General features: G+C 38.1%; 1 protein-coding gene across 1 annotated transcript in view; it reads right to left on the bottom strand.

Annotated features, from left to right (window-relative positions):
* Positions 1-18,614, bottom strand: part of DOCK2 (dedicator of cytokinesis 2) — a 157,717-nt gene that overhangs the window by 115,105 nt on the left and 23,998 nt on the right. Inside the window, exons 15-25 of the mRNA XM_008644215.2 lie at positions 17,596-17,694; positions 16,095-16,167; positions 15,916-16,019; positions 13,501-13,684; positions 13,301-13,398; positions 12,240-12,329; positions 11,895-11,995; positions 9,286-9,420; positions 6,937-7,045; positions 464-534; positions 73-179 (exon numbers count right to left, since the gene is read on the bottom strand). Coding sequence (XP_008642437.1) covers positions 73-179; positions 464-534; positions 6,937-7,045; positions 9,286-9,420; positions 11,895-11,995; positions 12,240-12,329; positions 13,301-13,398; positions 13,501-13,684; positions 15,916-16,019; positions 16,095-16,167; positions 17,596-17,694 — 1,171 coding nt within the window. The remainder of the gene's footprint in view (positions 1-72; positions 180-463; positions 535-6,936; positions 7,046-9,285; positions 9,421-11,894; positions 11,996-12,239; positions 12,330-13,300; positions 13,399-13,500; positions 13,685-15,915; positions 16,020-16,094; positions 16,168-17,595; positions 17,695-18,614) is intronic.

The raw sequence follows: 18,614 nt of genomic DNA, 5'->3' as shown, positions 1-18,614 counted from the left end.
CATTGCACAACACGTAAGTCACTGAAAATTTTCACACATTTATTTGAAGCCTTAGAGGCATTTCTTATTTACCTTGTTTTTTAAAAAGGTTGCTGCGTACAATTTCCTTCATGGACTGCACTTTCTGCTTCTGTAGTTTCACTGGTGGAATGCAGGTGTAAAATTCGTATAGTAGTTGGCTGCATGTAAAGGAAAAGCGTCATAAATACCATACAGATGAATTCCTCATGTGTTAATAAGGACAGAGAGAAAGAGCAAAAAGTCATGTACTTCTAAACATTTATCATTTTTTAAGATTTACATGTATTTATATATCACAAATGTTGACAAGAGACCAGTAACAAACATGCATTTAGGGACCCATCACTGTCTTGATTATTTGGAACTGGTGTAGCTTTGAGGCCCTAAACTGATCTATAAGAAGTCATTGCTGATAACTAGGAAATGTTCAAGAGTGACTCACCTCAGTAACTTGGCATCAAAAACCATTTCAACATCATGAAGAACTGACGGTATGTACTTCAAGGCAGCAACCTGAATTAACAGACAGATCCTGTTAACCCTGTATGTCTACACAAGTACATAAACAGTACAGAGCATACTGCTGCGACAGATACACACAAAACAAACTGATAAACTTGGACTTCTTTCCCCAGACTGAAATTTTACATGGCATTTGAATAAGTTTAATCACAGAGTTGCATAAGGGCTTTTGTGCTGAGGATATGCAGAAGAGCTTAACTACCAGAGTACCAAGTGGATCTTATTCTCTTTGTAGACCTGTGAAAGGGTCCAGCCTTTGTAGATAATCTCTTTGCAGACCACTAAAAATGTCATCACGATGCAAATAAGCAAACCAAGCACTGATCAAAGCAGGAGCAGTATCAATTCCATCCCAGAAATGTGCCATGCAGGAGGCAGAATTGAGGTTAACAGTCATCCACCCACCCTGAGCCACCCTTTCTAGAATAGATGAAGAGGGGTGTCATGTCCCTAACCCACCATCTGCAGCCAAGCTGTGTGATGGTTGATCTTCTCTTATCAATTCCTGAGGTATGTTTTGACAGTATAGTGGGATAACCAAACCTTACCATGACAAGGGTAAGAGATGAGTTGCTATTCTTACAGGGAAAAAAAAACTTCAGCAGGCAATTTCAGGCTCAAAATCACCACTAACACTTAAGGTTAATATGCATAAAAACTAACTTGCAGTACTTTACTTCACTGTGCAGCTTTAGGGTATAAATTCCTACTAACATTTTGCCGAGAACTAAGCTACAGTGATGTGAAGTCTTCTGTTACAGTTCTATCTGATAAAAGCCTATCTAGGTTCAATATTGCTCTGTACCTGTACACAGCAAGCTCCTTGTTAAAAACTTAGTCTCCTTTTTGAGAGTAGGGGGGCTGGATGAGGACAATCAGAGCACAGCTTTCTTTGGCTCTCTTTCAGACCTTTTAAACACAATAAAGCTATAATTTTATTTGTATGAATTTCCACTGCAGTAGCCAATTCAAAAAACCCAAAAAACTATCCATGTCTTGATTGAAAAAAAGAGTTCAGCCTTCAGCAAGAGTGAATACGGTATTTCAAAGAGACTAAATGCTGGCTTAAGATACCTTCAGATAAAGTCATTCTCCTGCAGATCTCATCCCACACTCATACACAAGCCTAGAAAGGTCAAAAGAGTGTTTAAAAGCTGTTGCAACTTCAACAAAGAGATTATATCTTCTACTGATTTGGAAAATCCCAGGGCTATTTAAAACACCCATACAAATACTTGTGTTGGGCTGGAAACTGGCTCCAGCTTTATTTCAGACACGTGCTGTTCCTCGCTTTTCAAGCTACAAATACTGCATGAAGAGACTGCACAGCAGCATCTGAGTTTCATCTTACAGCAATTCACAGGTACTGTGATAGAGCCACCAGTGGCCACAGAATATTTCAAGCAGTGCTCCACTGACTCCTGGACTATTGTGCTGTCTGACTTTCACATATTCCCTGCTCTACACTTGCATAGGAGGGAAGTGGGAAGGATGGAGCTGCAACCTCTCTGCAGATCCATAGTTCCAGCTGAAGTACAATTACAAGTATATCCCCTGCACTATTTTAGACTCCCAAGTTTCATTTGCAATAATTGCTTCAAATGATGCACTATGGACACAACTGAGCACTGCCCTTAATGAAGTCATTAAAATCTCCTAGTCAGCAGTACAAGATGTTCTGCATTCTTCAAACCTTAAGAGATTAGTTTTTTAAGCGGGTACAGATAAACCCACAGCACTGCAGAAAATTATTTCTTACATATACAATGTACTGTTACATTTATTTTAACCTTTACTCCTGACCAAGCTTATTTTTAGCTGCCCTCTTTTTGCAGCATTACATTATACATATTCATGAAATTTGAGTACCCATGAGATGAAAAGTACATTCCAAGAAATCACTGGTGCTCTGTTTCTTAATCTAATTTTACTTGCCATCAAGACAACTTTAAGAAGTTACTGTACCATCCCCCATTGTGCACCACAAGCAAAGCATCACTATCAGTACCTTTCTAGGCTTGCTCTCTCATAAGAAAACTCTACAGAGATGCATAAAGTCCTCGGAGTCTACTGCAGCAGTAGGGTGGGTCAAAAGTGTGTGAGGAAGAATGAGAGAAAGGCAGTATCTTCATGTTCCCTTATTTTTCATACTTTTCAATGCCACAGACAATTTCTTTTTCCTATGTTTCAATGACCTTGAGAACATGTCATCTAAGGTTTCTGAAAGCATGCACAGCACAGGGAGTTGTGCTTTCTCAAATCAGTGCCTAGGAGTGAGCTGGGGAGAGCTGACATTTGCAGCAGACAAGACCATCTGTAGGTCAAATGTGGTGTGTCAGTTGGGGAACAGAACAGCTGGAAAAGGAGCAGGGGCTTGATTTGTAAATTAAGGTTGAGAGCACAAGCTGGTCAATGAAAGGGCACACTCACAGACAGTCAACAGTCAGAAGTCAATAGTAGGATGATCTAAAAAACATAATCTGAAATTTCAAAATAATTCATTCAATTTTATTCCCCAGAAATAGAGGATGATTTAAACAGACACAAAACACATCCCCTAAAAATGAAGGGTTTTTCCCTGAGGGCTCAGACAAAGGATAGGTACCTCCCCTATTCCCCCTCACCCCCAAGCTTCCCTTCACCAAAATCTTTGCAGCTTCTGGAAACTGATTTCCAGGTTTCCAGATTTCAGGGGTTCTCTCCCCCAGAAGTACAGACTTCATGAAAAAAAACTCTCTAAAATCTACAAAAGTCACCAGCAATGGCTACAGAAAAGCAACTGATAAATGCAACAACGCTGTAACATCATCCTTGCCAAAATAAATTAAAGAAAGGTTTATCTCTAGTACCTAGAAAGTCCTACAACCGTAAGGACAAAATAAGTTCTGAACTAATTGGTTTAAATAATTACAAGAAAAATCTGTAAAAAACTCTTAAAAGGAGGAACCCTTACCCTACACCTGCACATTGATACTTGTACTGGTGAACTTAAACCACTTCAAATCTCCACTACAAGGGCCAGTCTTACGAAGTGCCGTGCCAGAACCCACACCCAGGCCACTCTGCAGCTCAGATGGTTGCTCTTAAACATCAGCACAGTAGGGATATTGAAAATATAATCCTAATTGTAGCTTAATTACTTCATGCAATGCTGAAGTTGAGAAGGTTTCTGTCTGCTTCTTTAAAAAAAAAGATAACTTGACCAACTCCAGAAGTTGTTTTTTTTAAGAAAGGCTAATGTGGATTAACATGGACATTTCCAGTTCACCAACAATAAATTAACAGCTCAATCTTCAGCTGTTCAAAACTTGTATGAACAGTGCTGCAAAACAGAACCAGATATCTGCCCTTCTCAAAGCTCAGACGTTACAATAAGTCAAAGCCTCAATCCACTTCAGTCAGCTCAAGAACAAGGACTTAAAAGATAGATTTTTAACTTTTTGTAAATGTGTACACCATTTAACAGATTAGGAAGTAAGATATCACTCAGTAGATAAAGTTAAATTGAAACAATAAAGTGCTTCTGGCACAGATGACGCTGTTCCATATAACACATAATTTTATAAACAATCTTTTCCTGAGTGAATTAATTTTCAATGCAAGTCTGAGTGTGATTCTATCGGTAAAAACAACTGGAAAATTACTACTGGCTAAAATACTGAGCTCCAAATTAAAAAAAAAATGTAAAAAAAAGATAGCAGAGACCAAGAAACTTCAGGTTTCGAAATACTTCTTTAAATCATCTACAGTTAAACCCGATAGGCATTTGGACATCCAAGGATGAAATAAGAGTTAAAAATTCACATTTAAAGGCTCTGCAAACTAGTTCAATATCCTGAGAAACTCAATTACTTTAACTTTCTTAAGGGCTGCTAAAACTTTATTCTCTGATATCTTCAGACAATAATCTACTTGAACATTTTCAATTGATCCTACCAACCTAGTACCACTTATCAATGATAATTCCAACTGTGACAGATTTAAGAGAGTTTTAATTTTCTGATTATTCCTGTATTTTTCCAACAGACTCTCTGAACTTCCCTCTCTGGGTATGCAAAGTGTAACACCTATGGAGTCTCATGTGTCTGTAGAATCACTGAATCACCTGTCCCTTATTCTGCAAAGTTAATTTGTACTACTACAACATCTATCATTGTCACCTCAAATTCGCCAAGGGAAATCAGTCTTGGATTTAGGCAGAGGCAGATTTATGAATTTCTTCCTACTCCTTTCTCCTCCCTCTCAGCAGAAATTATCTCTGTTTTCTGGTCTGTATCCACCCACCAGAGCAGGAGTCTCAGGTATCATCACGGAAGTCTCCTCCAAACAGGCACAGAAATACTGTCCCTTGTGAAAGCTGTGGCTGACTTGCTTATGGAGTTCATGATGAAGTGGGAGTGTTAATTTCTTATTTGTTCCCCCCATTAAACTTATTTCCAGCAGCCAGCGCTAAACTACAGCTGGACACTTCTTATTCCGTGCCTCTCCCATTAGAATTCTATAACATCAATACAGTAGTTTTTATTTACTGTATGTAAAGCAATCTCTTTGTAGACTTCTCTCAGAGACATAGCTGTATGAGTCATTAGGATTTGGAACAAGAACACAGTTATGATGTAAACCAGTATTTCACATCTGCCATAAAATAATCCTGCTAAAAAGAAAACTTCCAGTACCTTATGCAGATTTAGATACCCAAAATCCCACTAGTGCTTCATGCTTAGGAATAAATAGGACCCATTTTGCACAACTGACAGCACTCATTAGAAATCAAAAATATTCCTTTTCAATATGGTATTGATCAAAGCATAACTGTTTACTAACCAGTCTGTTAATGAAACACACTTACGTGCTCTTTAAAATTAGCCTAGATTTCTTTCCTTTAGTCCTTCTAAGAGATGCTCAGTTCTGCTTTCAAAGTTCTGCTATTTCTGAGGAACATCAACCAAGAGAGCGTGCATTTTTGCTAAACAGGTATAGGATTAGGAACTGGCATTAAACATGCAAATATGGAAGTGAGGGTAGGCACACTCATCATTCCTCAATACATGCAGTGTCATGGTGCCACTGGCACTACAACCTGTTCTGAAACACTCCCACCAGCCTTTCAGGTGCACCATTGCCACTTGCACACCCAGCAACTCTTGAGGAAGAAAAAGTTTTCTATGACCCTTTCTTGTCACTCTCAAGAAGAAACTACCCTGCTCATTAGGGAAACACAGATGGACAATCCCACACAGCCACTTTGAGATGAGGCAGGGCAGAATGCAGTGATGTGACATGCTCTCCCAAAGAGCATGAAATCCTCCAAGATCTCTTTCCTAATTAGTAAAAGTACCATAAGAGCAAACGTTATTATATAAACTCTTTCAGTATTACTTTAAAGATGCTTTTATTTCTTCAGAAGTTTCTCCTGCTTCCAATGTAGTATTCAAATACATAAACTATTCCCAGGAAGGCCTCTACAGAATTATCAAGTAACAGTGGGTCTGATTGATTTTCAAATGCATTTAGAACATTACTGTAACCATGGTATTATACAATTAACTTGGTATTTACTTTTTCAGCTCTTTTGCAGTTGCACATTAACACTCCGTGCGAAGTGTCAGCTAATACAAACCTCAAGATGAGCCACCTGAGGTTTTATTCAAGACAGACATTTTCATGGGCTTCTACTTCTAATCTAAGTCATATCAAAAGGAATCTAAACACAAAGCCAGAGGAAAATTCGAGCTAAATAAATACAATGAGTTTTTAATAAAGTATGTATGAAGCATCAGTATCGCAGCTGCCTAATAAATCTTCTACATTTTACTCTACAGGAAATCCTGATAGTTTTTCATCTTAATACAGAACTGCAAATTATTTGATATTACAGATGTTAATAGCTCCTGTTTTTCTAGTTTTCTTTAAAACATCAGATTCTGAGGTGTTAGAATAACTAAGATTGACGTGAATGGCAAAACCTGGTCCTATTTTCAGCTTAAACAATGTAACTTCCAAAGACTGAGACAATAAAATTTATTTTCCCCACTAAGATGGTGGAATCCCTGTTTAACATTATCTGGAGAAACTCAAGAATTAAGTGCTCAGGTCCCACTGGAGGCTTCATGTCATTAGATTGGTTGAATGGTTCCAACATCTGTGTCATGGTTCTTTCCCTGACTACTTTCATAGAATTTCTGTAAGTGTATCTTGTTGTGACCTTTTCAAACTAGGCTTCAAATTTGTCAGACAACCTGCTCTTCCAGTAAAGGGGAATTACAAAAGAGGCATATTGGATAAATTTCCTGAGTGTCTTTTCCTCTATTTAAAAAGATCAAAAATAAAAAAGGCCACGTACAAAAACCATACAGAAAACCAAATCCAACTGGTTTCCAAGCACACACCAACCTGCAACAAAATGGCAGTTTTATGCTGGCTTTTCATCAGGTTGTTGATGGATTCAAAGAGTCTCCTCATTGATTCTTCAAATTCTGTTTGTTCTTTGCCTTCATATAATCTGTTGAGAGATGCATTAGGTTATCCTTTCAGAATCAAAAAGTTTCATCCTCCCAGATGTAACAGATTTAACACTAAATACCTATTTCCGAAGCTGATCCAATATTATGTACATAGCTATTTCCCCAATGGGTTATAACTGCTATTCACTGTATGGTGTAGAAATTCTTCAGTTTGAACACTACATAACCACTTTCAATTGTTTTAAAAGCCTCTGAAGCATGACATCTTCCAGACTGGAGCTTATATAAGTCATTTTACTTTCAAAGTAACTTATATGCAAAAAAAACCTGGGTTTTTTTTCCCCACTACAACTGAGCTACTCTAGGATATTTTTCACAAATTATGACAATTTCTGTCTTCTGCTGCTATTGCCACTTTTTCCAAGAGCTATTTTTACTGGCCCCATTAACCAGTCTTCTTTTTGAAAAAAAGTCTCTATTTGACACTTAAAAGTTTAAAAATGCATTTAAATTGAGCTCACTCCATTACTTCTCCATTCCCTGTCCAAAAGTTTTAATCCCTCAGATTATCTCTTCTGTATTGTTCATACTGGCTCTTAGTGCTAAACACTGCCTACATAGAGAATAAAAACACTGATGACATGTGAAACTAGCTATGTGATACAGCTATCAAAAGTTAAAGAAAAACAAGCTAAGAAAAAAGCCAAGATGACAAGAGAGTCCTGAAATGTGAGTAGAATAATGTGAGCTAAGTGCTGCCTTTTCTGCTCTATCAGAAGAGAAAAATCTCTTTTTAAAGTTATGTATTGCAGTGTCATTTGCTTTTCTTTTCAACTTGAAATATAAGACTGCCTACAATAATAACAATAATTGCCCAATCAATGTATAGTTTCAGACCTCTAGTTAAGTAGGAGTAGATACGTGTAGATAATCACCTGAATATGCAACACATTGCAATAACCTACTTTGTGACAGATTGTCCAACTTTTAGCTGTGAGATAACATGAGAGATTAAAATGAGGACCACAGCTCTCCAAGCAAACCCCTTCTGCCTTATGACCTTCATCCAGACAAGAAATTTTCCATAATCCTCTACACAATGCTTCCTTCCGCAAAACTCTAATGTCCCCTTCTGCAGTGTCACCTATGATAAAAATATAAAATATAAAGCTATATTCTGCTCTCCTGAACATCATCTCCTTCCTTATACAGCTTTACACCTTGTTTTCCTGTATCCATCTATAAATGGTAGGTTCCTAGAGACAATAATATTTCTAAGGTACTATCTGTAGCAGCAAATACCTTCTGAATCTACTCCTACTTCAACCAAAATTTCATAATTCAGCAAGTAAACTTAATTTTACAAAACTATAAATCCACATGGATCTTTTTTTTTTAATGGACTGTGAAATAACAGAGAAAAATGGTACTAGAGTTCTCACTGAGCAAAAGACAGCTAGAACAGAACACCTTCCTGTTCTGGTGAATGCCAGCCACAAACACAACACCCAACAACTCGCCCTCCCTACAGGCCTGAGTCTGCCACTGCCTGGCCTCTGCCCCTGCGTTCCTTCAGCCACAGAGCAAAAGGATGTCAGAACAAGCTGTATGGGAAACCAGCTCAGGATAAATGGAGAAAGGTGAAGCAGAAAAGAATTGAGGGAATGGGTCTCTGGTATATGGAAAGATTACAGTTATCAGTGCGTAATTTTTCTCCTCCCACTTTTCATTTACTTCATTCTCCCATCCTCCTTTCCCCCTAAACCTGAACTTCACTTGTAAATACACCTCCTCTGTTTGCCTGAGCTACGCACATCCTGTCCATGGAGTCTTCCCTATAAATTCCTCAACAGGAGACCCAAACCCCTAAATTCAGTGTGACCATGGTTACTGAAATGACACTGCTCCGTGCACAGTCTGAGGGGCTGAACACCGTGTTCTCAAGGACAAGTCTCCAGCCTCCAGCCATCTGTTGAGACGTTTGGCCATCCACTGCTCTTAGGCCAAGCCACCTGACACAAAGAATAATCATGCTTTGAGACCTGCTGCTATTGCTAAATACATCTCTGGAACTTACACTGAGAATCAGAAAGCAGATTTTTGAATATTTCCTCTCCAAAAACTATGTCAGCAATATCTGTATTTTAGAGAAGTTGCCAGTTTTTATGTTTTATTTGTAAAAATAAAAACCATTTCTATTTTAGAATCAACTTTTTCTACTTCTCAGGTCTCCTTCTATGTCTGACAGGTAATTAAATTGCAGTATCTGAGTACTTACTGTGAAAATAATGTCCTTGATCTAACAATGAACTTGAAAACATATTCCAGTGCTTTCAGAGTTCTTAGGATAGGTTCACATTGCTCTCCTCGGCTGGAAATATCCAAATAAGTCTTCAGAACACTCATTAATTTCCTGAAGTTAAAAAAAAAAAATTAAACAATTTGGTTTTATTACTATTTTTTAAATTAACTTCTTTAACTTGTTTGGCAACTCTAAATATATGTTCATGCTTAGTCGAGCACATACAACAAAACAGGCTGCATGTACTTCTGCATTTATGTTGCACAAATTCTGTCAGTACAAACAAATGAGGAGCAAATTCGTAGCTGCAAAAGCAAGAGAGCAACCTGCAATCCCAAAAGAGCACCATGACTTTTCACAGTCCTGGAGGCATCTTTACAGAAGTTTGTAATACATATGCACAAGGTTAACACGAAATATTACTTCTGCCTACCTGCACTGAGCAGTGATTAAACACCACCACACTCTAATTAACTGCATGTAAATATTACAGTATTCCAGTACACAGCAATATCTGCTTAAATTATTTATTTTATTAAACACTTCCTTACTCTGGATCTGAGAGCAACTTTTTGCTAAACACACAGCCTGCTAGAAAAGTGCAGAAGTTCACCTAAAATTAAGTCCCTTAGTTTATAGTTATAGAATCATCTTAAATGATTAAACCAATACTAATAATGCAGTCTTGATTTTAATGCAGCCATACTAAGATAAGGGTGGTTGGGTTTTTTTCCTAAATCACAACAGAAATGGAGATCCACTGTCCCCTGCCCTAAACAAACAAAGCCAACAACCAACTTCCTGAGTAACTAATACACATCCCCAGCCTAACTCACATTTCAGGACAAAAATGCTGTGCTTTCAGCCTCTGAGCCTTCTGGGCACTACAACCATTGTGTGTTTCCATTTACTCCTTTTTATAGCTTCTCTGAGTTGGAACAAAATGTACCCAAATTGTATGTAGGGGGAGTGCACATTAAGCCCTCTCAGAGCTCTCTAAAAGCCAGGAGAAAGGATGACTAACCAGGAACTGAATAAATAGGTAACAGTTTGGCCAACCAACCATGACATAACATGGTTATAATATGTCTGGGACACAGTAGCTCCTTCCTAGTTAGGAATTAGGCCACACACACTTGTTTATTTCATAAATAATTCTGGAAACAGAGTAAATCTTCCATGAAGAAGATTCTTGCATTGAATCAATAATGCCAAGAAAACACATGATGTGGGGAACAACCATAAACATTATTATTTTGCCTCTACCATATAGATTAAGTCATCAGAAACTCCCAGCCAGGTAAGTCTTAGAAATATTTTATGCAAATAAGACTGTCCTGAGAGGTCCTGTACCCTTCCTTCTCTTCTTTCACAGTAACATAAAGCATTAAATTACATGTGCTTATTACTTATGGAGTGAGGGAGGGTTGAAGAAGAGCACATTCTTTGTGCTTGAGCTTTCTGAGCCCACTAATGCTCATTTCAACTTTACTGGGGTGTCAGAAAGGGCTGGTTTTGCACTGCTGCCTTTCAGCTCCAGGAAACTCATGTTCTAATGCATGATTTTTGTGACATTTTCTGTTGAGTTAGAACTAAGGCAAATTCAGCACAGGCACTAGAAGATATCCTCAACTATTTCAAACCTTCAGCTCAGGTCTTCCACATACTATTCATATTCCAAATTAAAGTTCTGCTTCAATCTGCCACTCCATTAAGCTGCCAGAACAAGGTATCACGTGGATTAAAAACCCACATCTATCCTGTTATAGCACATCCAGAGATCAGCATCAGCTGAAGATGCTACCTTCCTTCATAATTCAGTCATTTTATCCTACCATCATCTGCAAAAACCTATTCTAAATAAAGTAGGAATCCAGCATTAAATTTGGTGTATAACATGTCCTCATGGTTTTTACTCTCTTCTATGAGTCCGTGTCTTCCCATCTGAGCATTATGTGGAAGCTCCAGAAGTTGAAAACAAATAAAATAATAAACCACTACAAGTCCATCCACCTGCCCACTGGCATGACCATGTAACAAATACTAAAACTCCATTTACAGCAGAACACGTAACAAATACCAAAATTCCAGTTCACTGCACTGAACCCCTCCTGACCCAACATCAGACTGAAATGCATATGAAGACTTGACAGTTCCCAAACAATTCTTTTCCCCTTGAGTTTGCTTGATGTGGAAAAAAAAGTGGAAACCTATGTAAATGGGTTAAGGACATCCTCAAGCCCTCCCTCACTTGAGGCATTTCAGCTTAAGGCCAGGGATATGAAGGGAGAGGCTTCACAGCAAAGCATCTTTTGATAAATTTAACAGGATACATCTGAAGTGCTCAGACACAGCAAAATCCAGGCAAAAACAAATGCCAAAGCATCATTTAACCCCAAATCATTTGCTATTGGTTCATTAATTCCATTTATAACCAAATATGTCTCAGAGGCAGATAAGCAAACAGCAGCATCAAAACAACAGCCACCACTAATTACATCAGAAAAGTCACAAGCAGGATTTACTTTCCTTTATGTGATGGTGAAGGTTTAGGAAAAAAGAGGAAGAAGATAAAACAAACTTACTTGTATGCCAAGGTTGCACTAAAGTGCTGTTGGATATATGCTTCCAAAACAGTGTTAAAGTGCTGAAACTTACGGTCTGCAATGAGCCCTATGATGTAGATCTAAACAGACAGGGACACAATTAGCCAGAGTCCCATTTCAAATTTAAATATTAACTTTCTAAAAATATTTCTGGTAATTTACTATTTAGGTTTTTAAAGAAATTTAATTTTCAGTCAATGAGTAATATCCCTCTGTTCTATAGAGACTTTAAGATTAATTCTCTGAAATTAACAACTTCATCGTTTGTTCAAAATTCTAAAGTTCTTTACTTTGACAAATAAAATCATTGGTGATGATTCTTACCAGTGCATCAAAGACAAGAATGTCATACTCATTACTGTGGGAATGTTCCATCATGATGTTAAACAGGGCATCCAATGTATCCTGGAGAAACTATAGAACAACACAAAAGGACAAATTGATAACCAATTCAACTTGAAAACCTCACATGAATGTTTTCTGATAACAGACTTGGTTTCCCTCAAGTTAGAATTTCACTACCTTTACAGAAGCATCACTTAAATTCAGAAAACATTTCCAAGGATTTAGGCTCTAGCTGCTTTAATTTTAAGAACCTACATCCTCAGACACATGAGCAATCAATAATACATGCTTAGCTCAGAGTTATGGAAAATATAAAAATATTGTATAAAATACGAAACTTGTTAAAACTGCATTCCTTAGTGACACAGATTAGTAGTTGCTATTTTCACATATACACGATGATTAAAAACACTCTTCCTATTTCTGTGGTCTAATTCAAATTCTGCTCTAAATCAAAGAAAAGTACCTCAGTGACTTGGGACACAAATCTTTGGTTAAAAAAATCCACTCCTCCTATTTTTTTTTTTTTTTTTAATATTCATTCCTTCTCTCCAGAGACAACTAGTTTGCGTTTGAAGACACAAAGGTAATAAATAGGGTCTGCCATTTTCCAAAGTAGTAACAATTTTTTATTCACATTATACTCATTAAGAAAGAGCTTAGTTGGGTACATAACACTTCTTGGATTTAATATCAACACGTAAATTAATATTAAGAACTGCAAAGAAAGCAGTAGGAATTGTTTGTTCTACTTCAGATAGACAAAAGGAAACAGATAAATAGAGATAGTGAAAAATACTTTATCTTTACTATCTTCATCTCCTAGTAATAATCTTGCAAATCCCCCAGCCCAACAAGAGGCAATACCAGAGATATTTGAGATCAAAAAGTAGAAGGAGAGCTGGCCAGCACTGTCAAGAATCCTGTCCAGGTATTTGCTTTCTTGCTCTCTCTAATGAAGAGCTTTGCTCATGTCCTTTGCAAACTAACAAAGGCATTACTAGAATAACTGTTACTAGAATAACTATTTAAAGATTTACCTTCACTACTTCCTCTCCATCCACAATCTTCAGCTTTTCCAGGTTCTCCTGAAGCAGCTCTGGCTTCATGCGCCACTTCAAGAGACCCAGCAAGCCCACTAATAGAAAATAAACGGACAGACATTAAAATTTCAAATGTGTTTATCAATCTGTGCAAATGTCTTCTTTCTAAAACTCCCACCTGTTTAGAAGATACATACCATTCTGGGTTAACTTTGTAGAACAAACAAGAGTTGAAATGTAAAATGCATCTCGAGAGCTGACTGAAAGCCCCCCAACAATACTTGAGCTCCTGACTAAGGTTGCTCCTTTGTTTTCTGTGGGCTGACGGACAGAAGGCAACATCAAGTAAGCACCAGCATCCTCCATTTTTTTACTGTCCCCCTGAAAAACAACACACCATTCATTACCCATTTCACAGCACCACATTTAAAATGGAACTTATTTTGTGCTTTCTAGAGAAGTAAACATAACTAAGGTGTAGGAAGGGACTATGAGGGGTGACACCACTGGCAGAGTAAAAGCAAGAGCCAATCTCTCATTAAAATGCCAAGAGGTGTGGAACACAGCAGACTACTGAGCATCACCTTGAAGACTGTACACAGGATATAGACAATATGATTAGAATGTCTGCACACAACTTAAAAGCAGAAAACAGGACTAAGGAAAGAAGAACAGCACTATTTTGGTATCCCCATCATAACTTTGTATGTGGACCTTGAACATAAAAGATCAGGGCATGGTAAGGTTATGTTTTAAATAACACAGTATGCCGCGGCAGCTAAATGACATAAATAAGTGCTTTTCAGTAGAATGAACAGTACAAAACCACAGAGCCAACAGATATTTTTCCCTCCTCTCTTTCATCAGCTTGTGTGCCACAATCCCACAGATTTTCTGGGTCTCACCTTAGGATTCCCCAGACAGGAAAATAGTTTTAGACAAAGGCAATAAAAATCATGCTACTCACTGTTTAGAGAACGTGGGTTTTTTTAACAAAACTACTCCAGAAAATTTCCCTGATGAGTTTGAGCTGCCACTTAAAGCTGCAACACTGTCACAGATATGACTCAGTTGCAGACCTTTAATCTACAAATGTGCATGAACAAGGAGCTTCAAAACCATATTTTAGCAAGACATTTTAAAGTTTTGCAGTTTTATCTGGTTTGGTGACTGCAGATGTGCAGTTTCTACTTCCTATCAAACAAGAGATAAGGTTAAAAGCTGACTATAAGAGACCTAGACAGACAAGAGGCAAAACCCTAATGCAGCACAACAGAAAACAGTACTAACATCCATGACTGTATCAGGCTTGCCAAATAATTACTTCCCAAATTTCTGGAAGCAAAAGCAACTCTTGACTTCCTCTTTTTGGGACAAGTCAGACAGACAATGGGAAAAAGACGTGAAATTTTGATCCAACAGTCTCTCAAAAAGATCCAGATGGTTTAAACTTAGCAGTTTTCAAATTACTTATTTTGAGAGGCCAGATGTATGACTGCTTTAAACACTTACAGCTTACAATTACTGTTTTTAATACTAGAATAGGCAAGCATATGTCAGAGAATCTGTCTGTTTCTCACAACCATAAACTAGGTCAACTCCATTTAGCATTTCTCATCCATGCTGTCACTTCAGGAAAAAATTACTGAGCTGAAGCAGAAATGAATTACGTGGAATTTCATAGCTAACATTAACCACACAGTCCACAATTTTCCTTCTAGTCTCAATATTTATAAATGATAGTTTCAATGAAGAGAAGATAAATAACTACATGCTGCCATTAATCTCTTTTGGCTTGCCTAAGCAACTTGATTTAGTTGCATGCATCTCACTTGGCATTAATGTTACAGCAAATTTGTTTACTGAGAAGAGTGATGAGAAATAACTTAAGTTCCCTTTATATTGGAAGTGATTTCTGGTTCTTAGTTCCTGCTAGACACCATTCTCCAAGAGGGGAAATAAAACAAAAGTCTTGAAACGTCTGTTCCCTGCTTCCTTCCCAAAGATGTTACCTGTGTCCAGCCAGGCCTGTAGCTAAAGCTATTCTTCACACCCAAAACCAAATTGCTGAAACTTTGACTTTTGTACCTAAGGAACTACACAGAAGTTTAAAACAACCATTTCCCTAAGACTGCATTCCCAGATTATTCATGTGACAAAGATTCCAAATGGATCAAACACTTCCCCACCTCCAGCAAGAGGAACGGTACCCACCCAGATATGGAGCTGCAGCATAATTTTCTCTATACTACAGAAGGCCAAAAGCACATATATCGGTAAAAAGAGCAATCATCTCTCACTGTGCTTAGATAACATCTTTATGTCATTAAAATGCAGAGCAACGTTTACTGACAATGGAACAGGTTACAACTTTTCATTCTGTTCCAATGAAAAACACCGTATTATCTTTGATAGGATAATAAAATCCATCTAGCACTAAGTAAATATACAATGCTGTCAAAGGCAACAGTGGGAGAAAAGCTGTCTTGTGAGAGGAAGGGAGGAAGGGAGGAAGGGAGGAAGGGAGGAAGGGAGGAAGGGAGGAAGGGAGGAAGGGAGGAAGGGAGGAAGGGAGGAAGGGAGGAAGGGAGGAAGGGAGACTGAGCCCATACCTTTAGGACAAACAAATCATGGACTCCATCTTGAAGAGTTGTTCCATCCTCCTTCATTAGTCTTATGTAAGCCATTGCAAAATTCTTTTCTCCCTTATCTTTAGCTGCAAAGCAAAAGATTTTGAGTTGACTACCCATCAACAAATTAAAATTCACTAAAGTAAAAATTCCCTACTTACACTCCTGAGTCGACCTGTGCCTGAACGTGAAGCGCAGATGAATCCTCTGCATGTCTTCAATGGGGACTGCTACCTTTTGTAAAATCAGAACACAGTGAGGAGAGTTAGGGGGGGTGGTTTCACATGTAATGAGCTCCTATTTTAGAATAAATAAGCCCCACTTCTGCTGTTTCCATAGTGCCTTTCACAGGCCATTTAAAACTGTTGAGCCTGATCACAGTAGCAGAAGTGGTAGCCGATAAGCAATGATCTGTTAGATTTTGCTGAAAGTCTTGCACCAGCAAAGAAATGAAGCACAAAACCCAGTGAGTTAGTACACACAGTTGCTTGTAGGCTAGAAAATAAGCACAGTGCAGTCCTACTGCTCACCCTGTTAACCACAGAGAATTAAACATCACCTCTGCACTCTGCAACTTCCACATTTTGGATACAGAAATTGACAACCAATTTATTAAATGTCAGGTGAAAAGGGTATGAAAATTCCAGCAAAATAAATTGTCTATATTTTTGTGATTAAATTTAGTGCAAAGCCTTGAGGAAACTCACAGGAACTTGCAAGTGCATTATTCTTAAAGCAGCATACTTCAGGTCAAACATGCAACAGAAAAGGCCAACTGTGTAAGGGAAAGAACAAATGTTCATATTATCAAGTTTATAGTTCTAAAAATCTAAGGGCTTGCACACCTTTGTGTCCATTCACAACTTCCCTTTACAAATCTTACTTCACAATGTCTTAATATTAACTATGTTTTTCAACAGGAGCAACTGTTAGGGATCCTGTACACAAGTCTGAACTACAGAATAATTTAAAAATGAACTAGTACAATAAGCAATAAAGAGAATGGGGCAATGTTTTCAAAACAACAAATAAGCTTCTGTTTGAAATCACACTTCCATTCCCTCCCTGTCCTGCAGCATCACAGATAACACACCCTTAAGTAATAATTGAAAGCTTGTCATACGAGGCTATTTTATCTTTAAAAAACCATGCAAGTTTGATACTGCTTTATAAGAACTGTTCCTAGCAGCTTCTGGGCATTTTCCAATCATAGACATTAAAGCTTGATTAGGTAATTATTAGTGTGTCTCTAAAGAGATGCAAGACAGTTTTTTCTTTTTGAAATCAAAAGAGGGGGTGGATGTTTTCATTTGGGTTTTGGTTTGGTCCTGTTTGTTTGTTTTTTAATTGAAGCTCCTCATCTCCATTGTTTCAGCACAACAGAACAAATGCAGTATTTCACTTTTGATGAGCCTTGTTAGGACATAAGGTTATCTAAGATGATCTCATTTGCTTTGCTGAACAAAATCTACACATCATTTTCTAGGCCAAATTTCAAGCCTCAGAGATCATGTATCTCTGATAACTGATGTATGACTAAGACTCCATCCTTCAGCTGCAGTCAGGAACAAGATGTTTTCTGGAAGAAGCTGATGCTGTGCAACCTTTCTGTGTGAGGCATTTAGAAGCGAAAAAAGCAAGTGGGAAGTATCCACACCATACCTTCAACGTCTCGATCCAACGCGGCTGTTTGACCTGATAGTAAACAACTGATCTGTACTCGCTCACGGGTTTGTCCCCCGCTCCCAGGCAGATGGCATTCTTACAAAAGGAGGGAAGAAACAGTGCTTAGTGCCTTTTTGATTTGGGTAAAGTTTTGAGCAATTTTGAGTAAATTAACTTGAGAAAAACCAAATCACCAGAGAGCCTCCCCTCAGAGTCCCGACCTGGGAATTCCACTCCGGCTGTGGGACAATGGCTTCCCCTCGTGGGCTCCGCTTCCCGGCCTCTCAGCGGGTTTGAATTTTTATATGGCATCATTCAGAATTAAAAATAATGACAGCACCAAGAGAGGGGAAGCACTAGTGTGAAGATACTGCATTTTCCAAGCCTCTGAACACAATGAAAATAAACATTTACCATAATCTATGGGTAGGGCCAGTGTAATTGTGTTTTACAGGGGTCACACAACGGGCTCTAAGAGATGTGTGAGGAACATACAATAGACTTGATTTCTCCATCTGATGAATTTAAGTAACCAACACGTCTTCTCAATTAGTAGAAGAAAAACAAAAGAAAAAAAAAAACTAGCTTCATTATTCTTTTTATTTCTCTATTTACTTTTAAATACTTTCTTCCAGCAGAGTCTCAGAAGTGCTAGGCCGCACACCTAGCAACTTCCAAACTGGACATTGTAGAGGCACCAACAATAAACAGTTAGAATTTCCAGTTCTTTAAAGATTATCAGAACCAGGACAGAGCCAAGTGAAAGATTTGATCAACTTCAAAACTTGTCTTTTCATAGGAATTCAGTTTTCTTAGTGAGTCTGAGAAGACTTGGCCTGCATCCATCTGGTCTGGCTGACTGCAGCTGAGTTGTACATGCAGAGTAAAAGCTACTTCTGGACAGGGAGGCACCAAGATCTCTGATACCTCTCAGACATGAAACTAAAGTCCCTGAAGGAAGCAAACATTAAATCCTCTACTGAAGGCACAGATTCAATTAATCCAATCTAGGCTAT

Source organism: Corvus brachyrhynchos, unplaced genomic scaffold (assembly GCF_000691975.1).
Source record: "Corvus brachyrhynchos isolate BGI_N302 unplaced genomic scaffold, ASM69197v1 scaffold262, whole genome shotgun sequence".
Classification (NCBI taxonomy): Eukaryota; Metazoa; Chordata; class Aves; order Passeriformes; family Corvidae; genus Corvus; species Corvus brachyrhynchos.
Note: the sequence above shows the minus strand (reverse complement) of the source record. Positions and strands in the feature narration are given on the sequence as shown.